We start from the raw sequence: 14,869 nt of genomic DNA, 5'->3' as shown, positions 1-14,869 counted from the left end.
TTTGAATGCAAATGTATTTGGGGGGCAGGCAGTTATCTCTGACATCAGACAGGGCCTTAGTAAACTGTTACTGCCAGCACCTGGTCACACCATTGTTAGTCATGTATAGGAAAGGGACTCCAGGGCTTGCAGGGGTCATTTATAGATAGAGCAAAAGAGTAAGAGAAGCAGGGGTCATTCCAGGAGTACTTCAGCTGACGATGACACTGCTAGGACTGGTCCACTTATGAATATCACATGTGGCGTAAGGTCGGTAGCATGTATCCACTTTCTGTAAGATCAACAAATAGCATTAACAACCATACAGGACAAAATTATGGAGCCAACCAACCATATTTCAATTACGTGGCCTATCACCCTGTGCCAGCAGTGGATAACCAAGCACAATCTTGTGGAGTATGGGGATCTCAATATGGATCACCTCGGGAAGATTGGAATACTTATTCTGCATCAACATCCAACACCAGTTCCATACAGCCAACTGACTTATCACCAAACCAATTTCCTTACAATTCTCCTGGTTACAATTCTCCACATCCTTCAGGACTTGGGATTTTACATTCAGCAGAGGGAAATCATACAGTCACAAATTCTCCAGGCAGGCAAAGTCAAAATTCTTATGAATGGATGAGAAAAACAGTACAATCTACATCTACAGGTGAGAAATATAGCTTCAAATATATATATATATATATATATATATATATATATATATATATATATATATATATATACATATATATATTTTTATATATATATATATATATATATATAGATATAGACATATATACCGTGTATATATACATATATATATATATGTATATATATATATATATATACACATATATATATATATAGTATATTTATTTTTAGATTTATATCTAGATTTAATTTTTTAAAAATGCATATATATGTATTATTACCAAAATATTATTCGTTAATTATTACGAATTCCCAAGGAGAATTTCTATTTATTGCTACTAAATGAAATAAAAAATTATACCTTTCAATGTTTACAGTCGTGATGTTTTAGATTTAGTTTTCAGGATCTAGAAAAAGTCAACTTGAGGTTTTTCTGACGTTAAATAATACCATGAAAATCGGATAATAAGCTAATAATATAAGCACACGAGAACAAACATTGCCATATATCATTTAAAGCTCCATAATTCACTCCCTAGCTGCGGGTTACTGACATCACACAAGCAAATATCGTACAAAAACTCATTAACACAAGTAAGGGAAATGGTAGTAAAATGTTGTGTTTATTGGAGGGTGTGCCAGCCATAATAAATCTATAAAAACTGTCAAACCAATATAACTTCACAACTACTTGATAGTTCAGAGGGGTTTATGTAACATATACATGTGAAGGAAAATCCAAAATGTAAAAGTACATGTATTTTACACCACGTAATCATATATTTTACTGCGAACATTTAGCACTGAAGGCAGATCAGAACGAGAACCTTTAGACCCTAGATATTAGATATGTGAGCAAGCGTCCGTCAATCTGTAAACGAGTAAATGACAAGAGCAAAACATAAAAAAATAATAAAAAATGTGACACTAAATGTAATATCTAAAGAGTATAAATCCCATGCCATCCCAAAAAGATATAGTGTTCAAGCAAAAACATGGAGATCTTCTTTAAAACTTGACTGAAATGGCAGAAGATCTGAAGATGCTCTTTGGAAAGAATAGACTCCTTAAATATTATTAGATAACGTGAACCATCGAGAAAATGCTGAGAAATTCTATTAAAAATATTACATGATTCATTTTTTATCCCTATAGGACTAAATAGAGGAGAATTCTTCTAATGAATGCCCAAAATGTGGTCTACAAGATGTTGGACTATTCTATTGTTTATGGTCATATGAGGCTTAAAGACTTTCGAGAAAAGTGATCAGATTTACTTAAGGCCACATATAGATTTGACCTTAATGCTTATTATTGGTTGAGTTTATTCCATTGTATACATAGAAAGATTCCCGAAATTTATACCTTAGGGCTTTTTGGCAGCAAATGAAACTACACTCTCGCCTTCGTCATTGCCTTTGTGACTGTTTTTCTCCAGTTTTGACTTTTTGCATCCAATGCATTGTTCTATTTGCACCTTTTTTAAACTCTTTTTTTATATCTTGTTTTTGTTTCCCCTTTGTGTACAAAGATTATTTACTCCAAATGTTCTCAACTTTTTTAAAAAGGTCACAAAATTTGGCGCAACTCTACTCCAGGTGGCATCATTTTATGTATGCTTCTCAAAACTCACATCTTTAGCGGGATTCTGAAAAAGATGCGACTTTTTGGTCAAAAACTCGCGACAGGAAAGAAGGTTTTTTGTTTTTTTACTTTGATGCAAACTCACACACCTAGTATGCCATTTTGACAAATTTAGCGAATATCTCAAGATGAAAATCAAGAAGTGACTTTAAAAAAATGCAACTGATTAATCGGGTCTTTTAGACTTGGTTTAAAGATATCACCCCCTCATTGAAAAAAAGTTTTAAAAAAAATGCTTATATGCGGAAGGAAAATATACAATAATTAGGTCAAGATTATCTGTTAAGTTACCTAGGGATTAAAGGGGGCCTTCACAGACATGTTGGGGAGGGGTTTGGGTAAAACGGGAAGGGGGTGTGGGTTTGGCTATTGCGCCATTTTATTTTAATATATGCAATTTTGTCATTTGAAAATGTAAAAGTATACAAATGTTGTGAGACATATATATATATATATATATATATATATATATATATATATATACTTTTTGCTAATAGGGCATAGGTTGTTAAAAGAGCAAAAATATAAATTAGCCCTTTAATCTGATACAATCAAAGCAAGAAGAGATAATGGAACTTATTGTTTAGCAACTCATAACAATAGTCATTACTTATCATCGTCTAAGTCACATGATGAATATCCGCAATTGATTCATTTGTCTTATGTCTCCCTATAGACTGATCCCTCAAAAATTGGCAGAATCTGTCAGTGAATATGTAATGTATATAGCCAGCTTTAGAATTATATCGGGAACCAGATCAGTAATTTCAGGTTGATTACCCTAAATAAAAAGGGTGAAACCCATACCAATACTCCGAAAGAGATGCACAACATATAGGACAGGTAGTGGATAGGAATACATCTTCCTACAATTATGTGGGAAATTTGTCTGCTATGTGTGAACAGATATTATAAAAATAAATTCACTTCTATTGCTTTGTACTGTGTTACAGATTTGCAGTAAAGAATAAACACCAAACGGCTGCGGCAAATCCATCGGGTCTGAATAAACCATAGTATAATTTTTTAATCTGGTTCTGGCAATTGACCAACCCAAGGTCATTTCACATAAAACGACACAACCAGAAAATTGCTCAAATCTCTGCATTCAGATACAGGCAATTCATTACCCTTACGAGCGCTCTGCATAATGGGATCATTTCCCCATGTAAATGGGATTTTAATGGAAACTCTTTCTAAAGAGCCAGAACATAGAAAAGATGTCAATTATGTAATGCCATATATTATATATTATATTATATTATTAGGAGCAACATATCCATATTGCAGAAGTGATTCTTGGGGTATGATGACTTCTGCATATAATATGGACCAGAGAGCAGACCGGAGGCTACCTCCTCATTACATGCTAATGATGGTGATTTGTAAACTCATTGTGAGGTCCCTGGTTTTTGGCCACATTATTCATGGTTTAAGGATAATCTGTCATATTGAGGTAGAAGACCCTTTTCACACTTCTTTTCCTTTTAGCTTTGATATGCAATTTTGTCTTCCACTATCCCCTTTGGAAACAATGCTGACTTTCACAGAAAATAAAAGACCTCAGGTTTTATTACCCTTGTAGACATTTTATGGACAAGGATTAAACTAAAATATCAATAGATAGATGATAGACATACAGATATAGATAACTAAATAAATAGATGATAGATAGATAGATAGATAGATAGATGATAGACATATAGATATAGATATAGATAAAGACAGATGATAGATAGATAGATAGATAGATAGATAGATAGATAGATAGATAGATAGATAGACAGATACCGTAGATAGATAGATAGATAGACAGATACCGTAGATAGATAGATAGATAGATAGATAGATAGATAGATAGATAGGATGGATGATAGATATAGATAGATGATAGACATATAGATATAGATAAATAGATAGATGATAGACATATAGATAAATAGATAGATGGATAGATAGATAGATAAATTATAGATAGATAGATAGATAGATAGATAGATAGAATGGATGATAGATATAGATAGATGGTAGACATATAGATAGATAGATAAATAATAGATAGATAAATAGATAGATAAATTATAGATAGATAGAGGGATAGATAGATAGATAGATAGGATGGATGATAGAGATAGATAGATAGATAGATAGATAGATAGATAGATAGATAGATAGATAGATAGATAGATAAATAGATGATAGACATACTGTAGATAGATAGATAAATAGATGATAGACATATAGATTGATAAATAGATACATAGATGATAGATATATAGATATAGATAGATAGATAGATACATAGATGATAGATATATAGATATAGATAGATAGATAGGATGGGTGATAGACTTAGATAGGTGATAGACATATAGCTATAGATAGATAAATAATAGATATATAGATAATAGATATATAGATATAGATAGATAAATAATAGATAGGATGGATGAGAGACATAGATATAGATAGATAAATAGATGATAGAGAGATAGATGAATTATAGATAGACAGATAGCTAGATAAATAGATAGATGATAGATAGATAATAAATGATAGATAGATGGATAGATAGATAGATGGATGGATGGATGGATGGATGGATGGATGGATGGATGGATGGATGGATGGATGGATGGATGGATGGATGGATGGAAGGATAGAAGAATGGATGGATGGATGGATGGATGGAAGGATGGAAGAATGGATGGATGGATGGATGGATGGATGGATGGATAGATAGATAGGATAGAAATTATTTTGTTACATTCTCTCATTGTCCTCAATAGTATCTGGAAAATCCCTTTTACATAGATAAAAGCAATCATTTTATTAGATGTACATTAAAAGAAGTCAGCACTAACTATCCATTATAGCCACAGACTCTGCCATCCTACTTACAACCTGATGAGCATGCATCTTGTTATGGTTTGAAATGTGTCGGGGCCATGCTTTAGGACCTCATTAAAGGGAAATACCTTCTTTTTTTCTTTCATGTTTAGCCCCATATGTATCTTATTGCCTTTCATTGCACTATGTGAAGCACTAGCGCTTTTTCATCATAGGCTGTTGCACACATTATACATGTACCGTACTTCATGACGTTGCATTTTCTGGTAATTTGGTATTATATACATGTGAATATTATTTTACATGATGTTCCGTTTCACTATTGGAGTATTTCTCTGACTTTTTCATTTTGATTACTATTGAGATTGGTTTAATGAATACTTGGTGCTTTATATGTACAGTCCATCAATCTGGATGGGTGCTTCAGTACAGTACTACAGGGACAGCGAGAGAGAATCAACGATGAGTAAGGGTACACCCCAACTTGTGGTGCCAACCTTTGCGGTGAAGGTAGAAGTAGATTAGGGCAGCCTAGTGCTCTCCCATATATATATATATATATATATATATATATATATATATATATATATATTTCTCTCTCTGTATGTATGTATGTATATATATATATATATATATATATATATATATATATATATATATATATATCTGTCATCTATCTATATATTTGACAGTATAGGGCTGCTGTCCATTTTACACTCCCATTTTTGCATGAAGTGTGCACCTTTGTTCTCTTTTGAAATATAGATCCTTTTTCATGTACACTTTTGTGGTATACATTTTTTTGCACCTGTGTGTATATGTTGTCTGCCTTCTTTTAATGCATATCTAATAAAATTATTGTTTTTTTCTATATAAAAGGGATTTTCCAGATACTAGTGAGAACCTCTCATTGTCCGCCCAGTTGAACCATTTTTGAAGAATACTCTTCATACATTGTGCGCATCAAATGTTGCCTATAGATAAATACAGCTGGCAAAGTCATAAAGTTGGGGGTTGAGCATGGGAAGAACTGGACATAAATACATTGGCTTCTACTTTACAATGAACACTACTATACAAAGAGCGCACCACAAGTCCCTTCTTTTTGTGCATGATACAAAAGGAATTTTTGTGAAGGTGCAATAAATAAACAACAGAGTAAATGGGTCATTCGGTAAAAATAGCGTCCACAGGAAAGAAGTAATTCATTAAGAAAAATAAATAAAGGAGACAAACACTTTTCTTGCAAATTCCTAAGCTGCAGAGAATTTTGTATATAGAATATATATGGCTATATATACTGTATATATGTGTGTGTGTGTGTGTGTGTGTGTGTAAGTAAATTAAAAAAAAATATATATATATTTATATATTTACACTAGTAATGGTGATCATTATCAGGTAATAAATTAAGTATGAACTAACCTTATTATTTCTACAGAATAAAAAAAACTATTCTTCTGGGCCAGTCATTTTCCAGTGATTACATTGTCTAGCATTGACTTGCTCCGGCACAGGGATCTTCATGTTAAAAAGTCTAATTTATTAACAAATCTTTAAAACATGCATAGGGAAAATCTGATACAAACTAGTGCATGTAAACAATAAATAAGGGTTTGCACCGAAACGCGTTGGTTTACACACACTGGTTTGTATCGGATTGTCCTTGTGCATGTTTTAAAGATTCGTTAATAAATTGGACGTTTTAACATGGAGATCCTTTCTCTGGAGCAGATTATTTTACCAATTTTGCCTCTGTGAAGACTGCACCTCGGTGGTTCCATGCGGACTTTCTTCACTCGGTACAGGTAAAATTAATGCTGGTGAGCTGTTTCCCTCTTCTCATCCCTTTTTTGTCTGGTATTGACATGCACTTTTTATACCTGTTATATATGTTTGAACCTTCCTTTATTAGAACAGATAACCGCTCTACAGAGCAATGGTTATATTGTTGTGTCATGCAGAATCAGTAATCAGTTTGCCAGTTGATCCAAAGACATACAGATAGGGACTCTAGATTGTGAGCCCCAATGGGGACCGTGTTGCCAATGTATGTAAAGCGCTGTGGAATTAATAGCGCTATATAAATGAATAAAATTATTATTATTATAACAGCTGATCGCTATGTGGTTTTCCAATCCATATATCCCTCAACAGATTGTATATATTTCCAGCAGATAGCATTATTTTTCCGTACTCCCAGAAGTGAAAGATATATATTCTCCATAAAATAGATTATTTCTTGGTAATCGCTGAGGATGTGACCACTGAGATCCCAAACGATCCAAAAATGGGGCTCTGTAGAAGTCTTGAATGGAAAAGTGATATGCATGTTTGACCTCTTCTCCATTCATTGTGAGAAACACTGCTTAGGCTACTTTCACACATCCGGCTTGAGCTCTGCGGCTCAATCCGGCTGTGAAGCCTATGCAACGGATGCGGTGAAAACACCGCATCCTTTGCATAAGTTTTTTACATGCGGCCGGTCCGGTTTTTGCCGCTTGCGGCATGCTACTGAGCATGCGCAGTGGCAAAAACCGCATGCGGCGGGCGGATGCGGTTTTTGCCGCATCGCGCCGCATCCGGCATCCATAGGGATGCATTGGGAAAAGTGCCGCATCGGCTGGATGCGGCGCGATGCGGGTTTTTTTTGCCGGAGCAAAAAACGTGCCAGGGAACGTTCCATCCAGCCGCCGCATCGGCTAAATCTGCCGCATGCGGCAAAAACCGGACCGAACGCGAGCCCATGCGGCACAATGCGGCACTAATTAAAGTCTATGCAGGAAAAACGCAACCGGCAGCAAAAAAAAACGGTTGCGGTTTTCCTGCAAAGTGCCGGATTGTGCCGCAGAGAAAAAGCCGGATATGTGAAAGCAGCCTTAGGTAGGTTGAGTACAGTGTTTGGCTATTTCCATCAGTCCCATAGACAATGAATGGAGAGCAGATCAAACGTGTGCACTTACACTTCATTCAAGATGGAGCTCTGAAAAGATGAGTGACTGCAATAAAGTGTGACAGCTAATGATTTCTCTGTCTCAACTAAAATCATATTGGTTCAGAGAAGTATTAATTTATACGATGGAGTCAAGAGTAATAGCTGCCTGTTAAATGAGTGTTGGGCCAAAAGTGTATGGGCCTCAATATTAAATATAGGGACCTTGAAGTGGAGGCACAGTGGCTCAGTGGTTAGCATTGCAGCACTGGGGTTCTGGGTTCAAATCCCACAAACGACAACATTTGCAAGGATTTTGTATGTTCTCCCTGTGTTTATGGGGGTTTCCTCCAGGTTCTCTGGTTTCCTCCCACACTGCAAAGACTAAAGGCCGCTTTACACGCAACGACATCGCTAACGAGATATCGCTGGGGTCACGGAATTCGTGACGCACATCAGGCCTTGTTAGCGAAGTTGTTGCGTGTGACACGTACGAGCGACCGCTAACGATCCAAAACACTCACCAAATCGTTGACACGTCATTCATTTCCCAAATATCGTTGCTCATTTTGGCCGCAGGTTGTTCGCCGTTCCTGAGACAGCGCACATTGCTATGTGTGACACCCGGGAACGACGAACAACAACGTACCTGCGTCCTCTGGCAACGAGGTGGGAGTGACATTAATGTGGCTGCTCTCCACCCCTCCGCTTCTATTGGTGGCACGCTGATTGACGTCACTGTGACGCTGCACGAACCGCCCCCTTAAAAAAGAGGTTGTTCGCCGGCCACAGTGATGTCGTTAGGAAGGTAAGTATGTGTGACGCGTACCAGTGATATTGTTCGCCACGGGCAGCAATTTGCCCGTGATGCACAAACGACAGGGGTGGGTGCGATCGCTAGCGATGTCGCAGCATGTAAAGCGGCCTATAGTGATAGCGAATGTAGATTGTGAGCCCCAATAAGGACAGAGTTGTTAATGTATGTAAAGTACTGTGGAATTAATAGCGCTATGTAAGTGAATAAATATTATTATTATATTATTTTTCCAGTTAGAATAAACAGGGTTTGTATACTAAACATAAATGGAATATCTCCTATGCATCATCTAAATATTCTCATCCACATATAATCCAAATTCTAAGACAGGGGCCACACGGGGACTACTGCGATCCTCGCATGACACTCGGCTCACGCTGGCAGCACAGCGGGAGCTGAGTGTCATGCGAGTGTCACCGCGACTGAGGTCCGATCATGCGATCAGACCACAGCTGCGGAGGGCGGGCCGGCACTGAGGAGGGGAGGGCCGACACTTCGGAGGAGAGGGAGGGATTTATCTCCCTCTCTCCTCCATTGCCAGCTATTGCCATTCTCGCTCTGCACTCGCAGTGCACCGGTGTAATGTGAGAGCAGTGCGATTTTTCTCTCGCCCCATAGACTTGAATGGGTGCGAGAGAAACAAGGATCGCATTGTACCTGCAGCATGCTGCAACTGTTTTCTCGGTCCGATTAGGGCTGAGAAAATAATTGCTCATGGGTACTGCCATGTAGGTTAATATTGGTCCAAGTGGAATGCGATGTTTTATCTATTTATTTTGTTTTTAGTGGGTGTTACACGCAGCGATATCGCTGGTGAAAGCACCCGCCCCCGTCGTTTGTGCGTCACGGGCAAATTGCTGCCCGTGGCGCACAATATCGTTAGGAGCCGTTACACGGACTTACCTGCCTAGTGACGTCGCTGTTACCGGTGAACTGCCTACTTTCTCAGGGGGTGGTTCGTTCGGCGTCACAGCGATGTCACTAAGCGGCCGCCCAATAGATGCGGAGGTGCGGAGATGAGCGGGATGTAACATCCCGCCCACCTCCTTCCTTCCGCATTGCCGGCGGCCGCAGGTAAGCTGCAGTTCATCGTTCCCGAGGTGTCACACGTAGCGATGTGTGCTGCCTCGGGAACGACGAACAACCTGCGTCCTCAACAATTAACAATTTTTTAAAAAGGAACGACGTGTCAAAGATAGACGATTTGGTGAGTATTTTCCATCGTTAACGGTCATTTGTGCGTGTCACACGCAACGACGCCGCTAACAATGCCGGATGTGCATCACGGAATCCGTGACCCCGGCGATATATTGTTAGATACGTTGCTGCGTGTGATGGGGCCTTTAGGCCTAATACTCTTTGAGGCAACGGGAAAATGACTTACCTAATTAAGGCTGCATTTATATTGGATAATTATCAGAAACGCTGTTTGCAGGAGGGCTTATTTACCAATACAAGTCCTTTCTAAACAGGCTGCCAATTATCCAATGAATGAGCCCATTTAAGTGATTGCAAGAAGGTTTGGCAACTAAGTCGGGCACATAACGCCATGAGGATCTACAGTCTGCAGTCATACAGAGTGACTGAAGACGTTTGTGCCAACTCGTTTAAGAATCAACCTTCTCGGCAGAAAAAAGGGACATGTGCGCCAAGTAGAATACTTTATTTGGGTAGAACAATCCTATTAATGATTGCTCTCTGCGCGTAAAAGTGCGTTCGACACATGTAAGCCAATTTAGTGCGGATAGTTTAGCATGACTCAAAAAATCATAACTACAAATCTCCATGTCTTTGGTTTAGCGATAATAGTTCTAATTTAGCCGAATATGGCTGACATTCAGGTATGAGGAAAACATCTTTAATTCAGTTTTTCTTAACAAGTATTAATCTCACTATACTTTCTCATGAGCCAGATCAGACACCCCCATGCTTTGCACTGACGAGGGGCAAGCACCCCGAAACACCGTGTCTGCAAATTGGGATTCTGATCTGGCTTATATATCCTGAGTCATATTGCAATGGATTGTTGAAAATCCACTTGTGACTTTTAGGATCACTACTTCCAATAGGTGGCGCTGTGCTAGAGTTTGTCTCCTTTACTGGAGAGACAATTTGAATATACTTTCCCTAACATGAAAGGGAGTCTGCCCACCAGTTTATGGCTTTTCCTTGTCAGAAAGGATAAGATCACCTTGTAGCTCTTTGTCTGCTATCAGCTTAGAATTAGCACCTCAATAGCACTTAGAGAACCAATTTAGGGTCTTTGTTCCTCTGTATGATTCCAAGCTAACTTCAAAGAAAATTAGGAAGGATCAAAGGCAGTAGCACACTTAAGTTGTGTTGTATTTGATTGTTATCTTCACAATTGTGTTTTGCTTTTGTTCCTTTACTTTTCCCCCCTTGAGTTGTTCACATCCTGTCTCAGTAATGTACAAGTCACCTGGAGGCAAGTTCCATCCAAGACATATTGCTTCCTCCAGAGAAACTAACGTAGTCTGGCACCATTCATATCAATGAACCAAGTTGATAATCTGGTTTTGCTACTGATCATTCTTGAAATTCCCTCATCAAATGGAAATTCCCATATTTTTGGGGTACAATTTTTCTAAAGTTTTTGTGTTGCTTTCAGATTCCTGGTAATAATCAGAATATAATTTGGCTATTTTGCAACTTATTTTATTTTTTTAGGGAAGACCAGAACCAAGGAAAAATATCGGGTTGTGTACACTGATCATCAGAGACTGGAGCTGGAGAAAGAGTTTCATTACAGTAGATACATCACAATCCGACGGAAAACTGAACTAGCTGCAAACTTAAGCCTTTCTGAGCGGCAGGTAATAGATTATCAGATTTGCATACAGTTTATTGACTCAGTGATCACCTGTAATCTGCTGGGAAACCTGGCAGCAAGGGTTCACGTGAACTCTTCACCTGGAGTATGTTAGTTTAATGCCTGGACTTGTTAAGTCCTGCGGAGGGAAGGTGCCCATTCACCTTACATTGCTGTTGGCCATTCGACAGCCTTTTCTCTTGACCCCTGCTCCCCATGCACACTTGGTTTTCATGTAAATCATGTAAATGTTAAGAGGGCAGTAAGCCTGTGCCAGACACTTAATGTCGCCTAAACACAAAAGGATTGGGATTTGAAATTCAATATGCTGAACACTTCTTTGACCAATATCATCAGAGGTGGCAGAGGAGTCAGCCAGTCCTACCAAAATCAGTGGTCTTGGTGTCTTTTCCTTTAACATTTATGGAAAGATACTTTTGTACTGACTACATTTTAATGCCCCTAAAACACTAAAATTAGGTAAACTGAAGCTGACTATTTTGGTTGGATATGAAGACCATCTCATATCTTTGAAGGCAATTGAACTTTTCCATTTCAGATAACATCAGGGAGAGAAGGATCTCACCTTAAGGCTATGTGCGCACGTGTGCGTAATTCATGCAGTTACACTGCGCTTTGTAGCGCAGCGTAACTGCATGGGTCCTGCGTCCCCTGCACAATCTATGGAGATTGTGCAGGGGCCGTGCGCACGTGGCATATTAGAACGCAGCGCTTCGGCTGCTGCCCGAATCGCTGCATTCTAAGAAGTGACATGTCACTTCTTCCGTGTGCTTTGCCGGCAGCCCCTGCTCTGTCTATGGCAGGAGCTGCAGGCAGAGCGCACGTTCTCGCCGGCACCATGCGCTTCAGAACGGAGCTTTTCAGCTGCGCTCTGAAGCGCACCTTTTAGGTGCCGTGCAGAGCGCACACGTGCGCACATAGCCTAAGACCTCTCTGGAGACAAACCTACACATAGGGAGGGTTGGGAGAGATTACGGTCAGCTGAACAGGCATTCACCCAACTCGGATGTCTATGGCCACCTGAAAGGGGTTTTCCTGGTTTAAAAAAACCGACAGAGATTTACTTCCCCTCTCTTGTACATATTTAAATATACCAAGAGCACCAAATACAGTACTAAAGATTAAGGGGTTGTCCAGGCCTGGGGCGTAAGTTCTTCAGTCCCGCTATGTGACTGCAGACTTGTGAATCCTGAGTGCGTGCAGTGTTCACACAGTCAGGATTTTCCAGGGTCTGGAGCAGGCTGTTGTGCATACTTCCAGCCACGTTCTGACTAGATGTATCTGGCCTTACTGTATTGTCTAGTCGCTATGTGACCACAGGTATGGAAATCACATATTTACAGTCACAATCCAAAATCCTGACAGCATGTGCGCAGTGCACTACGAGGATTCACAAGTCTGCAATCACATAAAATGATTGCAAACTAGCAATATAAGTATTTATATGGTGGAGGAAAAGTGTTTGCAAGTTACAATAGCACTATCATTACAATATATTTTATGTATGAACAAACAGTTGTTATCAATGATAAATGATACTTTGGAACATTCAGTGCTTAATCAACTTTATTTTTATATGACTCTTGCAGATAAAGATCTGGTTCCAGAACCGCAGAGCCAAGGAAAGGAAACTCATCAAAAAGAAGATGAATCAATTTGATGGAACAAGCTCTTTGCAAAGTGATTCAAGTTCAGCCAGTCCTAACCCACTTTGTGACTCGCTGCCACACACAGAAATGTCAAGCTCTTTGTACCAACCACCACAACTTGCACACAACTTGAACAATGGCCTACAGCCCAACAGCATAATACAGCAAGTCACTGTATGAAGGGTTGGAAATACACATCCATTACCACCCATCTAGGATTGGTAAAGACATTAGTGGTTTCACTGACTCTTGTCTTTGTCTCATCAGCTTCTAATCCACTCTTCTTACCTACCGTGTTTCCCCGAAAGTAAGACAGTGTCATACATTCTTTTTACCCCCAAAAGTGCCACTATGTCTTACTTTCGGGGTATGTCTTATATTGGAAAAAATCCCACAGCAATCGCAGAAAGTCTCCATGCAATGTACCGTATGGGGACTTGCCGCGATTGCGCCCTAAGTGTACCGCAAGTTAAGGAAACTTAACCACCAGCGGCTGCACATGAAGGCACTGAGGCTGCGTGATTTTGTATGTTGTCCATGGTCCTGATGGGCCACGGACAACATTACTGCAACATTTCAACATTTCTCGGTAGCCGAGCGTTCAGCTGAGCGCCCGACCGCCGGCATGTGTCAGCTCTCAGCTGAGCGCTCAGCCGCCGTCATGTCAGGGCGTTCAGCTGAGCGCCAGACCGCCGGCATGTGTCAGCTCTCAGCTGAGCGCTCAGCCGCTGGCATGTCAGGGCGTTCAGCTGAGCGCCAGACCGCCGGCATGTGTCAGCTCTCAGCTGAGCGCTCAGCCGCTGGCATGTCAGGGCGTTCAGCTGAGCGCCAGACCGCCGGCATGTGTCAGCTCTCAGCTGAGCGCTAAGCCGCCGGCATGTCAGGGTGCTCAGCTGAGCGCTTTGCCGGCGGCATGTCAGGGCTCTCAGCTGAGCGCTCGGCCGCTATAACTGTACTGTAAAGAAGAAAAAAAAAATAAATAAATTTTTACTACGTCTTACTTTCGGGGTACATCTTACATTAGCCGACCCCCCCAAAACCCCCACTAAGTCTTACTATCGGGGGTGTCTTACTATCGGGGAAACACGGTAGTGACCACAATACTAACCAAATACAAGTGCATCTCAATAAATTAGAATGTCATCAAAAAGTTAATTTATTTCAGTAATTCAATAAAAAAGGAAAACACAAATTATATAGTCATTACACACAGAGGGATCTATTTCTATATATTATATAGAGTCATTACACACAGAGGGATCTATTTCTATATATTATATAGTCATTACACACAGAGGGATCTATTTCTATATATTATATAGAGTCATTACACACAGAGGGATCTATTTCAAGTGTTTATTTCTGCTACTGTTGATGATTATGGCTTACAGCCAATGAAAACCCAAAAGTCATTATCTCAGAAAATTAGAATATTATATAAGACCAACTAAAAAAATGATTTTAAACTCAGAAATGTTGGCACC

General features: G+C 39.4%; 1 protein-coding gene across 1 annotated transcript; it reads left to right on the top strand.

Moving 5' to 3' along the window:
* Positions 1–226: 226 nt before the first annotated feature.
* LOC142250510 (homeobox protein CHOX-CAD-like) lies at positions 227–13,565 on the top strand. The gene is given in 4 exon segments (XM_075322695.1): positions 227–242; positions 245–658; positions 11,574–11,719; positions 13,326–13,565. Coding segments are annotated over 4 exon segments (816 nt in total).
* Positions 13,566–14,869: the final 1,304 nt, after the last annotated feature.

This window comes from Anomaloglossus baeobatrachus, chromosome 9 (genome assembly GCF_048569485.1).
Source record: "Anomaloglossus baeobatrachus isolate aAnoBae1 chromosome 9, aAnoBae1.hap1, whole genome shotgun sequence".
Lineage (NCBI taxonomy): Eukaryota > Metazoa > Chordata > Amphibia > Anura > Aromobatidae > Anomaloglossus > Anomaloglossus baeobatrachus.
The sequence above is the reverse complement of the archived record's forward strand: the minus strand, read 5'-3'. Positions and strand labels throughout refer to the sequence as shown.